The sequence below is a fragment of the Mustela erminea genome, chromosome 8, assembly GCF_009829155.1.
Source record: "Mustela erminea isolate mMusErm1 chromosome 8, mMusErm1.Pri, whole genome shotgun sequence".
NCBI lineage: Eukaryota > Metazoa > Chordata > Mammalia > Carnivora > Mustelidae > Mustela > Mustela erminea.
This window is the reverse complement of record NC_045621.1, coordinates 36,177,588-36,193,883: the sequence shown is the minus strand read 5'-3', so window position 1 is coordinate 36,193,883 and position 16,296 is coordinate 36,177,588. Positions and strand designations below refer to the sequence as shown.

At 39.1% G+C, this 16,296-nt stretch overlaps 1 protein-coding gene across 2 annotated transcripts in view; it reads right to left on the bottom strand.

Annotated features, from left to right (window-relative positions):
• The window catches only part of DAW1 (dynein assembly factor with WD repeats 1), a 42,761-nt gene that overhangs the window by 14,024 nt on the left and 12,441 nt on the right, over positions 1-16,296 (bottom strand). For both annotated transcript variants that reach the window (XR_004288584.1, XM_032355063.1), the window contains exons 3-8: positions 15,029-15,173; positions 13,300-13,358; positions 10,198-10,320; positions 6,011-6,110; positions 2,938-3,045; positions 713-819 (exon numbers count right to left, since the gene is read on the bottom strand). Coding sequence is in view for 1 of the 2 variants with exons in the window: in XM_032355063.1 (XP_032210954.1) it covers positions 713-819; positions 2,938-3,045; positions 6,011-6,110; positions 10,198-10,320; positions 13,300-13,358; positions 15,029-15,173 (642 nt within the window). In the remaining variant the exon portion in view is untranslated. The remainder of the gene's footprint in view (positions 1-712; positions 820-2,937; positions 3,046-6,010; positions 6,111-10,197; positions 10,321-13,299; positions 13,359-15,028; positions 15,174-16,296) is intronic.

Sequence of the window (16,296 nt, the reverse complement as noted above, 5' to 3'; positions counted from 1 at the left end):
GTCTATTAATTTCATTTCGGCAAACATATATTTGGAGCACTCAAAAATAACAACATTACTTAAGACTTCAGAAAGCCATGGGTAATAACTAATCCAGTTGGTCTGAGGTCCTGGAAGTATTCTTATACCAGACCAGTAGACCTCTTGGTAGTTCAGAAACTACCCATCCAATGTCTGAAGGGCCCTTCCTTCCCCCTCATATCTTGACTGCTATCCCTGGTAACTAGCCCCTCCATCAAGATGCAAGTCCAAGGTAGAGCTTTCCAATGCAGAGTCTAATTTAGTTAACTTCTCAGCAACTAGAACCCAAAATAATTAGGAAGGAAATTGAAATTGTTGGACTAAATTAAATTTTGAAAATTAGCCATGATTTTATTTACTCATGAGATCCATGCCCGCCATACCGACAAGCCATTGAAATCTGATTACACATATACAGAAGGAATAACAGCCATACACCCAGGCTATTGTTAACATTCTCCTTTTATGTTTCTGTGTGGCATTATTTGGTCAGAATTCCAAGAATGCACACATTTTTTCCTGGATCCGAAATATCACTTCTGATTAATGAATGAATTAAATAATGAATTAATTTATTCGGGGGGTATCCTATTCCTATAGAGTCCAAAGCACAGTTACTAGATATGAACAGCAAAGATGGTGTTCTTAACCCTCTGATCCAGAGTAAAAAATCCTTAAAGACACAGAATACCTTCCAGTATCAGCTTCCCACACTGCAACAGTATGATCAAAAGATCCCGTGACGATTCTCTTTCCTGAGGTATTAAAGGACAAAGAGATGATTTCAGCGGAATGTCCCTAGAAAGAGAATAGATACTGTCATGCATTACCTGCAGAAAAACAATCTCTACAAAGGCACAATTCTTAGTTTAAAAGAAAATGCTAGAAAAGGCAAAACTCTATAGGTAGAAAAGAGATTAGTGGTTGGCTGGGGGGTGGTAATAGGTATCTTTTGGGGGAAATTTTGAAAACTGGAGTTTGGTAAAGGTTGCAATTCCGTAAATTTACTAAAATCTGACTTATACACTTAAATCAAGTCCATTTAACTTAATAAAACTAGGTTTTGTTTGTTTTAATGGACAAGAAGAGGGCAATATGTGGGAAATCATCAGAGGGCTTCTTCCACATTGTCTTGAAAACACTTTTTAAAAAGCGGTATGCAAAAAAAAAAAAAAGGGGGGGGCTGGGGTACTTGGGTGGTTGGTTCAGTCTGTTAAGTGTCTGACTGTTGGTTTTGGCTCTCAGGGTCTTGACATCCAGCTCTGCATAGGGCTACCCGCTCAGCAGGGAGTCTGTTTGTCTGTCTCTCTCTCTCTCTCTGCCCCTCCCCCTTCTTGCTCTCTTTCTGTCTCTTAAAAAAAAAAAAAAAGCTATATGCTTTATGAGTTAACAGCAGGTGATAGAAAGGCTTGTGGAATAAATTTAACTTTTAAAAAAGGATATTCTTATGCTGATTTTTTTAAAAAAGATTTTAATTATTTGAGAGAGAGAGAGAGCAAGACCTGCGTAGAGAGGGGCAGAAAGAGGAGGAGAAGCAGGCTCCCCACTGTACAGGGAGCCCAACCCACAGGGCTCAACCCCAGGACCCTGAGATGGCGACCTGAGCCAAATGTACCCCCTAACTGACCGAGCCACGTAGGCGCCCCTCTTAAGATGATCTAACATAAAATAGATTAATAAATATCTGGCCTTTGGCCTGACTTTCACTTGGTCACTGTCTAGGGCCAACGCATCAAACATTCTGAGGCAACGGCAAGAAGCCCCTCCCGGCAGCAGACTCTGCTTGCAGTATGGCCCTGGTTTCCCAAATTATTTTAGCAAATTAACATTACTTTTTTCACTAGTGAAAATATTCATTTACACATCAAATTTCTGGCTGATTCCAAATGGTGGACATTAAATGTAGCTGAACATGAAAATTCCAAGCGCACAAAACAGCTGTGTAGTCTGGTGGCAGACAGGTGTGGGTGTGCCGAGGGGCACGCAGCCTTTCCAAGACTGTTGGGCATGGGTCTGAAAGAAAAGGTAGTGAAGAGGAAGCACCCCACAGAAATGATGAGAACGAAGTCGGAAGAGTGTATATACTTACGTTAATGAAGGATGGCACTCTGAATTCAGAAAACCCCTTGGTGTTCGTTGAAAAGAATGCTTTTTCTCTCTTTCTAGTCCATTTTGACTTTCTTAGAAAAAACTCTCCTACGAAAGGGGTCCTAATTTGGAATCCATTTATAATTTGATAGGATAAGAATTGGGTTTCCCACCTAGCTGTTCTGACTGATTGGCACAGAGAATCCCCCTATGTGTGTTCTGTTGTTTGGACTGGGGTGGGAGGAAGCAGAGGGAGCAGGTGGGAGGAAAGTGCGGGGCGCGTGGTGGTGACAGACTGAGACCCCCGTGGACATACACCACCCGCTCTTGCTCTCTGGGCAGTGCCCTTTAGCCTTTCTCCTCCAGCCACATACCCCTTGTCATTTCAGACTTTGTAATACAGGAGGCTTGTGAGACTAGGGATAGTGGAGGACAGTGCGGACAGTTGTCGTTTTAGGGAATCTTCTGGCAAGTTTCTCCAGTTCTGCCTCTTCCAGAAAGCGTCAGCCTCCACCTCCTTGGCTTTAAGCCAGAGAGATGGCACTAGGTTTTAAGCTGTGCTTGATGGGACTTACAGACGGAAGCTCATCAAAATAAAAAAGCCCCGACCTCCTCAGCTCCCTCGTCAAAGTCGTTGGGAATCACCAACAAACCCACTGGGACGTACTTTCATCACAGTCTGAAAACCAATAGCTCAAAAATATCTTCTCACATGGAGCTCATTCTGTGATAAGAATATGAATAACAACACACTCCGAAATAGGCTTAGGCTAAGCAATAGCTCGGGAGAGCGCAGAGCTCTTGAAGCTGGCGACAGGATGCACGTACCGTTAAAGTGAACACCTCCTCTCCATTCTGGATGTCCCACAGTTTGGCTGTTGTGTCCATACTCCCAGTGGCCACGAGTGTGCTTTGAGGATTGAAGGATAAACACACCTGAATTCCAGGGAATGGAAGAGATTTTAGAAAGAGAAGAGTTTTGAATTGTTGATTTTGTATAGAAAAGCTTCAAGAGGTAACTGCCTTAGGTTCAGCCTGATTCTCTGCAGTGAGATACCAGGGTGGCCTCTGGGTGGCCTGTGTTCTGCAGGTTGAATCCTGTAGCACTGTCCTCTTGAGAAGAGGTCTCTTTGCTCTCCCATGTCACCTAGCGAGACACGCCCACTCATTTTTCCCTATGTCTATACTGGGTGCCTCCTAATGGCCCATAAATATGTTCGAGCTCTTTCCACATAAAAATAAATCCTCCCTTGACTCCATGTACCTCATTTTTAGCTACCTTTTTCCCCCTTTCACAACCAAATTCCTTGGAAAAATAGTGTACCATCATCATCACTTGCCCATCCCCCAATATTTCAACTGTGAGAACCACTCTGACTAAATGATCGGAAGGCTCTGCTGGTCACCCCCACTTAGGCTCCCTGATGCCTGCAGTGTCGACTCCTTTCTTCTCCATATTTTCTTCCTTCTTGACAACTTTGATGGCGTTCTGCTTTTATTCTTTTACCTCCTATCTCTTTTTTGTATCTTTTGGAGAATTCTTCTCATCCCCAGGTGCTCAAGGTGCCATCACACTTCACTCCCTACTCATCCTTTTCTTTTCAGAAATTGCAATTCTCAGCAGTTCCCGTGGCCACCCTGATGCCTGGGACTCACACGCCCACGTCTCCTTCCCCGACCTCACGCTCAGTTCAACCCTAAAGGGCTTCTGTGAAGACATCGCATAGGCAGCTTGGATCAATCTAAGACATGCAAGTCATATGACCACAAACCTGCTTGTCCCTTTTATATAAATGGACAAGACGTTTTACATAAAATGCCCTGCCATTGTCTGAAGTTAAGGAATCACTCTGGAGCCCTTTCTCTCCTTCATGCCTCACATCTGCCTGACAACCCCCTCCTACTCTTCCACTCCAGCCTCTCTCACACTTTCTTCACCTGCCTCACGATGGGCCTCCGCTGTCTCTGCTTGCACTGCAACAAGATGGCCAGCTAGCCCCTGCTTCTGATCGTACATCATTCTGCCACACGAAGGGTTTTTCCAAAGAGTAAAAATGACCACGCTATCTCCCACCTAAAAAGTCTCAACAGCATGGCATTCTCCATAGGATAAAGTACAAATCCCTTAGCACAACATATGAATCAATACAACGGCCTTGCCAGCCTCCCCCACTTTGATCACGCTCACCATGTGATATGGCTTCGAATGCGGTGCAAGTGCACCAAGACATGGTACCTTTAATCCAGGCAGCTGGGCAGCACCAGAGATCCTCAGCCAGCACTTCTGACCATGGCAGCAGGCAGCAACCTCCAACCCCCCATCCAGTGTGGTGCACAGCCATATTGGCCTATTCTGTGTACGTCATCAGGTGGGGATGGTTGGCAAGTACTTCTCTGGCCACATGGAGTCATCTGAGGCTGAAAACACCCACCACTGTTGCACACCCCCTCTGGGCATTGGCCAGTGCAGCTCTCGCTGCCCAGAGAATGTGCTATCTACCTACACATACTTTCCTTATCATCCCCACCATCAGGGCATCCCCTCTGTGACCACACTAAACCCCCCACCAACTTCTAGCACACTACAATGCATCTCTGAACTTATTTATTGATGCCTCTACTCCCTCCAGTGAACCACAAAGTCCCTGCAGGACAGGAACCATGTGTGATTCTATTTGCTATGCCAAACACACAGGCCAGGGCTCGACACATTCAATAGCTAGTAAATAATTATTGGATTGATGTTGTTGACTGTGAAAAGTATCAAAGTCTTCCTTGGAACTATATATAAAGAAAACCTTTTCAAAATTCCAAGGGAGTATGAGAATGAGGATTATGTTTTTCTCACAAGTTTGGACATGTTACTTACTCTCTCTATGCCCTGGCATCTTCAACTGTAAAATGGGGAAGTTTCTAGCTCTTAGGGTAGTGATGAGGTGCAACTAAGCTAATATATGTAAAGGACTTATACATTAGCACAAAACTGTCTTTTGTGCACACTGAGTTCCATTAACAGGTTGGTTATAATTTTGCACTATAGTATGCCCCAGCGTCTAGCAAAATATTAAACATAGCATGAGCCCTTATTGGATGAATACACCATGAATCCAAAGGGTAATTATAAATTTTACTCCTAAAATAAGCAGCCTGTTTATTTTTAAATGCTATCATTTTTGCCATAGGGTGCCAATTAACTCACTAATTGTTATAGGATGTAATGCAGAATTGGCCAAGGGCAAGGTCTTCCCAAAAGCGAAAGCTATTTAGAGTAGCAAACTATTTATGCAAATTTGAGTTCTAATGATATCCAGAAAACAACCAGGCTAAATATTTCACACGATATAAAAAAGTTACTTTAAAAACTATTCTAAGAATTTTATCAACACTCATTAAGTCAGTCCTTTAAAAGCAAGTCACTGAAAAAGAAAAAGTGAGGTTGGATATGGTATTCAAATGCAATTATCACTTTGTACATCTTCTTAGTCAATGTAGGATATGGGTCTTTGACAACGACTGTAAGATATAAAAACTCAAATAGTTTATAAATTACTTTAATGCCTCCATATAAAATACATACAAACTGAAAATACCAGATATAATTGGAAAATTATTCATAAAGGTAGAACCACTCCTTGTATAATGGATTACTAAAAAGAAAAAAATGATGCATTGATGTAGGTCCATCAGTTGTAACAAATGTACAGGTTTGGTGCAGGTTGTTGATAATGGGACATGGTTGGGGCAAGGCAGAGAATATATGGGAAACCACTATATCTTCCACTCAGTTTCGCTGTGAATCTAAAACTGCTCTAAAACATAAAGTCTATTAAAAAAAGAAAAGAAAAGAAAGGAAGGAAGGAAGAAATAAAGAAAGAAAATGCAATAAAATAAATATACTCACTATTTCTGCCGTGTGACCCCTAAAGGTATGGTAACATTTTCCCGTTTCTACACTCCATAGTTTACAAGTCTTATCGAAGGACCCAGTGGCAATTTTGTCACTAAGATTTAAAATAAAAATGGATTTTGAAAAAAATTCAAGCACAGTATATCATACACTGAATTAAAACAAGAGATATTAATACATGGGTTTATCTAGTCAGGAATTTACTTTGTTTTTAAAACAAAAAGTAATCTGGCATTTGTTTCAGTGGACAACAAAACTAAGGTCTAATTTTTCAATAGTATCAGTTTATATGTTTAATTTTAAGTATTTTACATTAAAATATTGCATTAAAAAGTAATAAATTTATGTTTGGGATTACAATAAGCTTTTAAAATAACAAAATGAATATGGTACAAAATTTAGTTTAGAAAATTCTTACCAAATGGAAATAAATAATGTATGAGTTGCAGGGACACAAAAAAATTCTATTAGCAGGTCTACTGACAAGGATAATGTTGAATTTAAAAGAAGAAGAATGAAAATATATAAATAATTTAATTTATACCATATGACTAGGTAAGGTTTTGAGAACTTAGTGTCTCCTTGGGAAAATAATGCTAATATTACTCTAACTGTAAGGTCTTTGAACAAGAAGGAGGGTCTAGAGAGGAAATATGGTGAAGACCAGTACCTTGCAAACAAGAGGCTTCCTGTGTATACCGGGGAGTGGGGTTACTATCAACATCCAACAGGTAAGAGTAGGTTGGCCTGTTTGGCTTTCATCATAGAACTAAATCTTTTCCTTTACCATTCACTCCTGTCTTTTATAGCAAGTCGTCCAAATGTTCATCCAACTGGGTCATCAATTACAATGCAGGTGCACCGTTCAAAAGTGTGAAATGTCTTAAGATCCAAAATACATATCCTAAAGCAAATTCTATGTGCTTGGCACAGTTGCAGAATTCATATTTTGTCCAAACTAACACCAATGCTCTGTATATCTCCTTTGCTCTTAGGCCACCCACATAGTGTTTCTGTGGTCTCTGATTCTAAATAAAATGAAGGGGGTGCCTGGGTGGCTCAGTGGGTTAAGCATCTGCCTTCACCCTGGTCGTGATCTCAGGGTCCTGGGATCAGCCCCACATTGGGTTCCCTGCTCAGCCGGGAGCCTGCTTCCCCCTCTCTCTCTGTGCCTGCCTCTCTGCCTACTTGTGATCTCTCTGTCAAATAAATAAATAAAATCTTTAAAAAATAATAAAATAAAAAATAAAATAAATGAGGTCCTTTCTATCCGTGCTCCAGGGACATTTTTTTTTTTTTTTTTTTTCTGGAGAACACCCACCCAACCCACCTAGAGCATCCTTACACTCAAGGCTGGTTGTCAACCGAAAGTCTGCACTGGCTCTCTCTCCTTCCAGTCTAGGCATTCCTCATCAGCTGCTGTGTCCACCAACTTCTGCTCAGACACGCTGAGAGCCCTGTGTGCTCTTTTCCTGCTCCTTCTCTCCATTTCCTATCCCTCCTGCCCCTCAAACATATTGTCTCAAGTGTTGTTGTTTCTCAGTTAATTACTGTTTGGTCACACACTGCTCTCTACATCCATATGCCTCTACATGAGAAAAGATAATACTGATCACATATTTTTTTAGAATTACTTTATTGAATCAAAGCTTACTCCTGACCTAATGTATAGAACACATAAACACTAAACTGGCTGAAGTTCACCTCTCTGTCTCTCTCTCTTTCCCTCCTCTTTCTCTCTCTCTCTCTCTCTTACACACACACACACACACACACACTCCCTCTCATTCTTTGGTGGTTATCTAGGACTCATTCTGCTGAAACCTCAATGCCCCAAAATTCCCTGGAAAATGCTGCTTTAATCCATACATAAATATTGAATTATGTAACTGGACAAGAAAGTTTTCATCAGGGGGTCTTGGTAGAATCCAATAAAAGGGCCAAAAAGTGAAGGGTTCCTGACCTCTCTATACCCCCAAAAACCTTGTTCTCAGATAGGCATGCAAAAATATCATATCTTCTAAGTAGACTTTATGTGATATGGTAATATACTATAGAGACTATACTTTTAAAGTGCTTTAAAGAACATTGCAATTAAAATAGAAATTATACTAGAAGTAAAACATGATCATTTATAATTTCAATAAAATCTTTCTCTCCACAGGTTGGTGAAATAAGATATTATAAAAATTATCATTCCCTACATTGTAAAACTGCATCACATCATAGTTAAGTTTTTGGTAATGCATTTGGAATATTTAATCATTTTAATGTACCAATTAAGTTTGACTGTGCCATCACAATTAATGTTTTAAAAGTGTGTTACATTTTAAAGAGATGTAATGACATTAGCAACCTACATATCAAGTGTTTAATATTTATGGTATAAAATTTTGAGTCTAAGTGCATCAAATTTTTATAAAACTCCCTTTTATTATTGCCCTTGCCACTATCTTACACTGTTTTCATCGTCTCTTGAATCTACCACTTTATCTGCCTCCAACCAATCTCCTTGCCTCCTGTTTCTTCCCAGTCCAAACCCTCTGGCCCCTTGTCTCTGCCATAAGAGCCCTCCTGAATAGCACTTTCATTGAGTGCCTCCTTTGTTCACAAAGCTTTCATCACAACTCCGTCCTCCAGAGCAGAGTCTGAACTACACAGAACACTATGATCTTGACTTGTTTCTCACCAGGAAATGTCCACTAGAGAGCCGGGGGCACTGGGCGAGCCAGACGGAGTCCTACCTAATCTCCGGAGCTGCAAGGTGCCCTCGCCCAGGATGTCCTCCCCCTTCCCTCTGTCTCCCACTTTCCATGCTTCTGCTTGAGCCTCACATCATCTTGAAAACCTCTACCAGGAGAAATCACATGGATCTTTCTCCTCTTAACTTTTAAACCATTTGCTGTTTTTTTTTCTAGTCATCATAATACCTATATTTATTGAAACAGCATGGTGAATGAAAAAGGTTGGGGAGTCATCAAGAAAAAGACACACATTAAAATTTTTTTACTCAGGGGCGCCTGGGTGGCTCAGTGGTTTAAGCCGCTGCCTTCGGCTTGGGTCATGATCTCAGGGTCCTGGGATTGGGTCCAGCATCGGGCTCTCTGCTCAGCAGGGAGCCTGCTTCCCTCTCTCTCTCTGCCTCCCTCTCCATCTACTTGCGATTTCTCTCTGTCAAATAAATAAATAAAATCTTTAAAAAAAAATTTTTTTTACTCAAATATGCAAGGCCAAGGCCTTTTCTTTGGCTAACTAGAGCTCATTAAGTGTCTTTCAGAAATCATATCCAACCTCTACCACTTCCAATTCTCTTCTTAAAAATGGGATGAGAATGTAAACATACATGCAGAACAATCTGAATGCAAAGGTTTTCTAAATGTTTCAATGTGCTTTCTAATTTTTGCATTGATATCATCTACAACTTCATTCAGTAGTAATTTTTTCCAAGATTTGCCTTATCTATGTTTTCACAAAAAACCGATAGCTTTATTTTCATAGTCATATTTCATTAGTTAAAGCAATGCTCAAATAAATACCATAATTACAACTGAAAGCACAGCCAACATAAGCTGACTGATGGACAAACACAACTAACTCTTGGTAGGTTGCCTAACCAGTGGGACAAGAAGCTGGGCATACCAGTGGGTGGCGCAGTTGTTGCAAGCATGCAGGGAGCAAAAGGCGAGCTAGAGAACTAAGGTAATCTGTTCAATCAGGTAACTAGAGGTTGGTTGGAAATGCAATTATATTTTGTACTGTTATGTATCATGTTACTGTACACATTTTTTCCCTGGTAAAGATGGTAAGTTAACTTTTAAACAAGGTAAACTGTGCTATGTGGGTATGTCAGAGTCTCTAGATGCCATTGCTATAACCATCTGTAGGAACTGCCTGTCAGAGAACTCTGAAGGCAAGAGACTGAGCTCTGCGTGAACTTGGACTCTCGCTCTTCTGTTTACTATGTGATCCTGGGAAGGGTACTTGAACTTTATATACTTTATATGAGAACGGTAATACTTGTCCCAAAACCCCTTTAAGCACTGGAGAAGGTATTTAGAAGGCTTTCAATGCACACATCAGGCATTTGGCAAATTTTAGTTCTTTTTTTCCACGTAGGGGGAGAAGAACAAACAAATTAATGGATTAAAAAGGCATAAGTGAATGAGTGAATGTCTCTGTACCCATATGGATTGTTGAATGCTATGGCGTAGACTACATTCCTGTGGCCCTCCAGGGTGTGAAGTTCCTCTCCAGATGCAGTGTCCCAGACTTTACATGTCCGATCATAGCTTCCTGTGATAAAGCTAAGACAAGGAATATAAATGAATCACAAAGTGACAATAGCAGCGTGTTTATTCTTATTTTTTTTTTTACCTGCAATATTGTAAGCCTATTTATCTTGGTTTTTACAATGGAAATTGTGGATGCAGAACAGGTGAATTGGGAACAATATCTAAATCCTTTGATTATAAACTTTCTGATTATCCCTAACTCAAAAAGGAGTCACTAAATAAAATAAAGAATAATCGTGCCAGGGGTGCCTGGGTGGCTCAGTCAGTTAAGCCTCTGCCTTCGGTTCAGGTCATGATCCCAGTGTTCTGGGGTTCAGCTCTGCATAGGGCTCTCTGCTCAGCAGGGAGCCTGCTTCTCCCTCTCCTACTCACTCTGCTTGTGTTCCCTTTCACTGTCTCTCTCTGTGTGTCAAATAAATAAATAAAATCTTTAAAAAGAAGAATAATCATTCTTATAAATAATTAATAACTAGAGCATTAATCATAATGTTTTCTGAAATTCTAACATATTTCAATAAACAGCATCATTCTTCCCATCGGTCCCACCATAAAATATGAGCACCATCTTTGATTCCTTTAATTCCCTCACATCCCACACACAATCTATTAGTAAATCCTGTTAGTCCAATCTCAAAATACATCCCTAGTGTGGCGCCTTCTCACCAGGCTCCATTGCCTCCATCTCTTGCCTCCACAAATGAAGCCATCTTCTAATGGGTCTTGGCTGGTACTTGGTCCTTACAAGTTTGTTTTCCACACTGAAACTGGAGTTTTGTTTTGGGCTTTTTTTTTTTTTTAACCTTCCTTAGATGGCTTCCTAGCAATCTAGAGGAAAATCCAAATTCTGCTTATCCCCATAAGGCCCGCAGTACTGGCCATCCCTGGGACTCCAACTTTGCCCCAAAGCACACCCTGAGCTGCCATGTTGGCTTTTTTGCTTGTCTCTGAAGAACTCATTTTTTTTTTTTTTAAACTTCATGTGTGTTATCACATCATGGCTGGGAGTATTTTTTTTTTTTAAAGATTTTATTTATTTATTTGACAGACTGAGATCACAAGTAGGCAGAGAGGCAGGCAGAGAGAGAGGAGGAAGCAGGCTCCCCGCTGAGCAGAGAGCCCGACGTGGGGCTCAATCCCATGACCCTGAGATCATGTCCTGAGCCGAAAGCAGAGGCTTTAACCCACTGAGCCACCCAGGCGCCCCAGAAGAACTTATTTTTGTTTTTCCTTTTTTACACATGCTAGTTCCACCCATCTGGTTTACTGCTGTAAGACCCCATGACCTGGAACATGACTGGCACACTAGTAAGTGTTCAATGAACATTTGCTTAAGATTTGCAATCCTCTTACATGACTATCCTACTACAGGAATAATTAGCATGCTGCCCTCTCAAATTTTAAAGTAAAATAATAGTATCTCAGTTATTCCTTAAATATTCCATTAGGAAATATACTTCCCCAGCACAGAGACACAGAAAAAAAAAATGCACAAAATTAGAAAGCCAGTCTCTACGCCAAATGATTAAGATAAAAGTTGAACACAAATCCTGACATTGAAATTCAAATAAATGAAAGGGCTGACAAGACAGTATATGATTCCTTTCTAGGCATCTCCTCACAGCTTCTTCAGGGATGTAAATTAGTACGTTCGTGATGGAAGACAGGATGGTGGTTCCAAAAAAAATTTTAAAAATAGAACTACCATATGATCCAGCAATCTCTCTTCTGGATGCATATCCTAAAAATGAAATCAGAATCTCATCGAGCTATCTGCATCCTCATGTTCTTTGCAGCATTGTTCACAGTAGCCAAGATATGGAAACAACATAAATGTCCATCAAGAAATGAATGGAATATTATTCAGCCATGAGAAAGAAGGAAATACTGCCATTTACTACAACATGGATGAACTCAGAGGACATTATGCTAAATAAAATAAGCCAGACACAGAAAGACAAATATTGTCTGATCTCACTTATATGTGGAATTTAAAAAAAAAAAAGTCAAATTCATAGAAGCATAGAATAGAACAGTAGTCACCAGGGGCGGGGAGTGGGAGAAATGGAGACGCATTGGTCAAAGCGTCTAACATTGCAGTTATGTGTGATGAATAAGGCTACAGATGCAATGCACAGGCATAAAGACTGTAGTTAATAATATAAGATTGAATACTGGAAAGATGCTAAAAGAATACATTTCAAGTGCTTCCTTCACACACACAAAAAAGTGGTAATTGTGAGGAGATAATGTTAATTAGCTCAACTGTAACAATTACTTTACTCTGTATATATGTATGTCAAATTATGTCACCTTAACTATCTACAAGGTTAATTTAAAAAAAGGAATTTCTATTCCTTGGCTGTTAAAAATTATAAATAAAGACTAGAAATGGAAATATAGAAATAAAGAGGTGGCACACAGAGGATTCTCAGGGCAGAGAAACTGCTCTGTGTGATGTCTTAAGGGGGGATCCCTGTCGTTACACATCCATCAACCCCTAGAATGGACGAAAGCCAGAGTGACCCCTAATGCAAACTATGAGCTTTGGGTGATAATGATGAGTTTGTCAATGTAGGGCCGGCAAAGAGGGAATCTGAGGGTGTTTGGGGGCCAGGTGTACATGACAAACCTCTGTACCTTTGGCTCAATTTTGCTATAAACCTAAAAACCGCTATAAAACATATTCTAATAATTTCTTTAATAAATTTTTTTCATTCAAAAATTTTAAAATTTTAGAGGCACCTGGATGGCTCAGTTGGTTAACCATCATCTGCCTGCAACTCAAGTAATGATCCGGTGTCCTGGAACTGATCCCTACATCAGGCTTCTCACTCCGGGGAGAGTCTGCTTATCCTTCTCCTTCTGCCCTCCCCACCCCCCCCCCCCCACTCTGCTCATGCTCTCTCTCTTGCTGTCTCCCAAATAAATAAATAAAATAGTCAAATAAACTAAAATTTTTAAATTTTAAATAAATAAATTTGAGAAACTTACCATGAGCCTGATTTATTAAGTGCAACATTAGTCAATGGCAGTATATGTGCTCTGAGAACCTTCAATGAAAGAAATCACAATTTGTTTTAAAATGAAAAAAATTAAGCTTAACTCATTAATTTTAACTTGAAACTAATGAAGACATTCAAGTTTGTCTTAATTATAAATAAATGGACAATAGTCACTATCTGAACAAATATGAAAAAAATACATTGTGTCTTCTACCATTAAGACCATTAAGACATTTGATAGTTAAAAATAATTCCAAAAACATAATTAAATCTGTGTTTTCCATAAATTTGATTTTAAGATAAATTACTGATATTAAATAAGATATCAAAAAGCACTAATTTATAATATTTTCTTTTAAATACTACACATGGGGGCCCTGGTGGCTCAGTGGTTAAGCCTCTGCCTTAGGCTCAGGTCATGGACCCAGGGTCTGGGAGTCCTGGGATCAAGCCCCGGATTGGGCTCCCTGCTCAGCGAGAAACTTGCTTCTCTCTCTCCCACTCCCCCTGCTTGTGTTTCCTCTCTCTCTATGTCCCTTTCTGCCAACCAAATAAATAAAATCTTTAAAAAAAAGAAAATAAGTAAATAAATACTGCACATGGTTTTGTAAATATGCATGAATAGTATACAGAGGAAATATACCAAATATGTTTTAAATATAGACTTTACAATTTGTTATTGCTTTTGGACTCCTAAACTTTCCTAGAGTCAAGATATGTATTATTTTATTTATCTTTCAATTTCCACATTGTCAAGCACATGGTGGATGCTTAATATTTATTGAATGAACATACATAAATTGGATAGTGTGTTTAAAGATAAAGTGATTGCCAAGGCTGGGCCAGACCCAGTTATTTCTACTGCAGGAGTATAATTATTAATACTGTCCCCTTTCCCTATCAAAAATATTCCCTTTGGAGGATAAATTACAAGGGCTTGTGAGTTATAGAGCTCATATTTGGAGTTAAACAGTGCCACCTCCTGGAACAAAGCAGTATCATACGAATAATTTCTTAATCTTTCAATAATACAGTGAAGGGATGCCTACAAAAGATTGAATATTTTCTTTCAGATAGGATATGTTAATTATCTAAATAATAATTAAATTTTCTTATAGTTTTATTTAAATCATAAAAATAAAATCAGTGTAATATGAAGCAATACTAGAATAAACTATTAAATATTGTTAAATAAATAAGAAAAACTAAAAATGTCCTGAATAATTGACTATAATTGTGATATTTTTACTTTAACCAGTATAAGCTGATTAGAAAAAAATAGGTACATTTGCACTGCATTTAAATTATTATAGAAGTCATATCAATAAATAATTTACTGAAATACAGTTTAGTTCACATGGAAGCAGAAAATATTAAGTTATTGATGTATTGTGAAATACAACTTCTTGGTATTAGTCCAACTGGAAAAAAATCTAATTATTCAATAGCTTAAGACAACCTTAATGGTCATCGTTTAAGCTTAACACTGTAAAGAACAGCCAAACTTACTAAAAATCTTTCTTTAACTTCTCAAGAAATAAACGTTAGAATTTCATTCAGTCAGTCAATAAACAAACATCTGTTGAGACTTAGTCTTAGCAAATATATGTGAGGCACAGAGGGAAAGAGAAAATATAATCTGTATTTTGTCTCAAATTGGTAGGATACCAACTAATTCATTGAAGTTCTTCTATTTAGTTTTTTAAAACACTCATTACCTTAAAAAGATAAAATTTGTGGTTGCTGTGCTGTCTGAGTTTATCTTGTAACCTCTGTATTAAAAGCTTTACTTGATCTGATCGTGAAGCTGTGATTAGAGGCTCTGCTTTTTGTATTTCTTCTACTAAGGCATTGACATCAGTGCTGAAATTCACACACAAAAAAAGAGTTACTTTTTTTCTATGCCAAAATTTGCATAGACATGCATTGCAGGAAGAATTGCATTGTGTTATGAAGCACATCTACAGAATGTCAAAACACCATAGCTTTACTAGGAGATTTTGGGGGTGGGGGATACAAATCAGTAAAATCGAGCCTGCAGAAAAGTAGCTCAGGTTCTTCAGAATGCACCGTCATGAACCTCGTCTTCTCCTGTGGAAATTTGCAAGAATTATTATTTGCTCACCTGAGAAGCCCAAGTGCATATAGGTTCTGCACATGAGCTCTTTATTTTCTTCCTGTTTTGGTGTTTTGTTTTTTTTTTTTTTTTGTCTCTTTAATGAACCTGTACAGAATGTTCCTGGTACCACTCTATTTTGTACCTTATATATGCTCTCTTGTTTAAACAACCCCCTGATTTAATGCTTTTATCATAATTACTTCAGGGATGAAGAAACTGAGTTTGGAAAGGTTAAGTTTTAAATTTTTTTTTTTAAGATTTTATTTATTTATTTGACAGAGAGAAATTGCAAGTACACTGAGAGGCAGGCAGAGAGAGAGAGAAGGAAGCAGGCTCCCTGCTGAGCAGAGAGCCGGATGCGGGACTCGATCCCAGGACCCTGAGATCATGACCTGAGCCGAAGGCAGCGGCTTAACCCACTGAGCCACCCAGGTGCCCCTTAAATATTTTTTAAGGAAAGAGGAAAATGGACATTCAAAGAACGATGATGATTAATATTTCATATGGACTATAGCATCGTTCTCAAAAAAAAAAAAGCTGCTCTGAGAAGTATGAATTCAACTTTCCCCCAATATTCAAATAACCTATGGCAATGCTGATTAATTTTGCTAGTCTGGAATAATTGTTCAAGACAAAGAATAATGTCTATAAACCACAAAGGCAACCAAAATAGGTCATTTTGGCTCCTTATGCCAAATTCTGCTTCATCAGCTGTCTGTCGCGAATGTCACTTCTCAATAACCCACCTACCTCTCCTACCTCTGTCTCAGCAGCTGGTTCTCAGAAATGCAAACTCAGATAAGCAAGCCTCTCCTCTTCATAAATAAACAGTTCCCGAGCTCCCGTCCACGTAAGGGACTGAGCTGG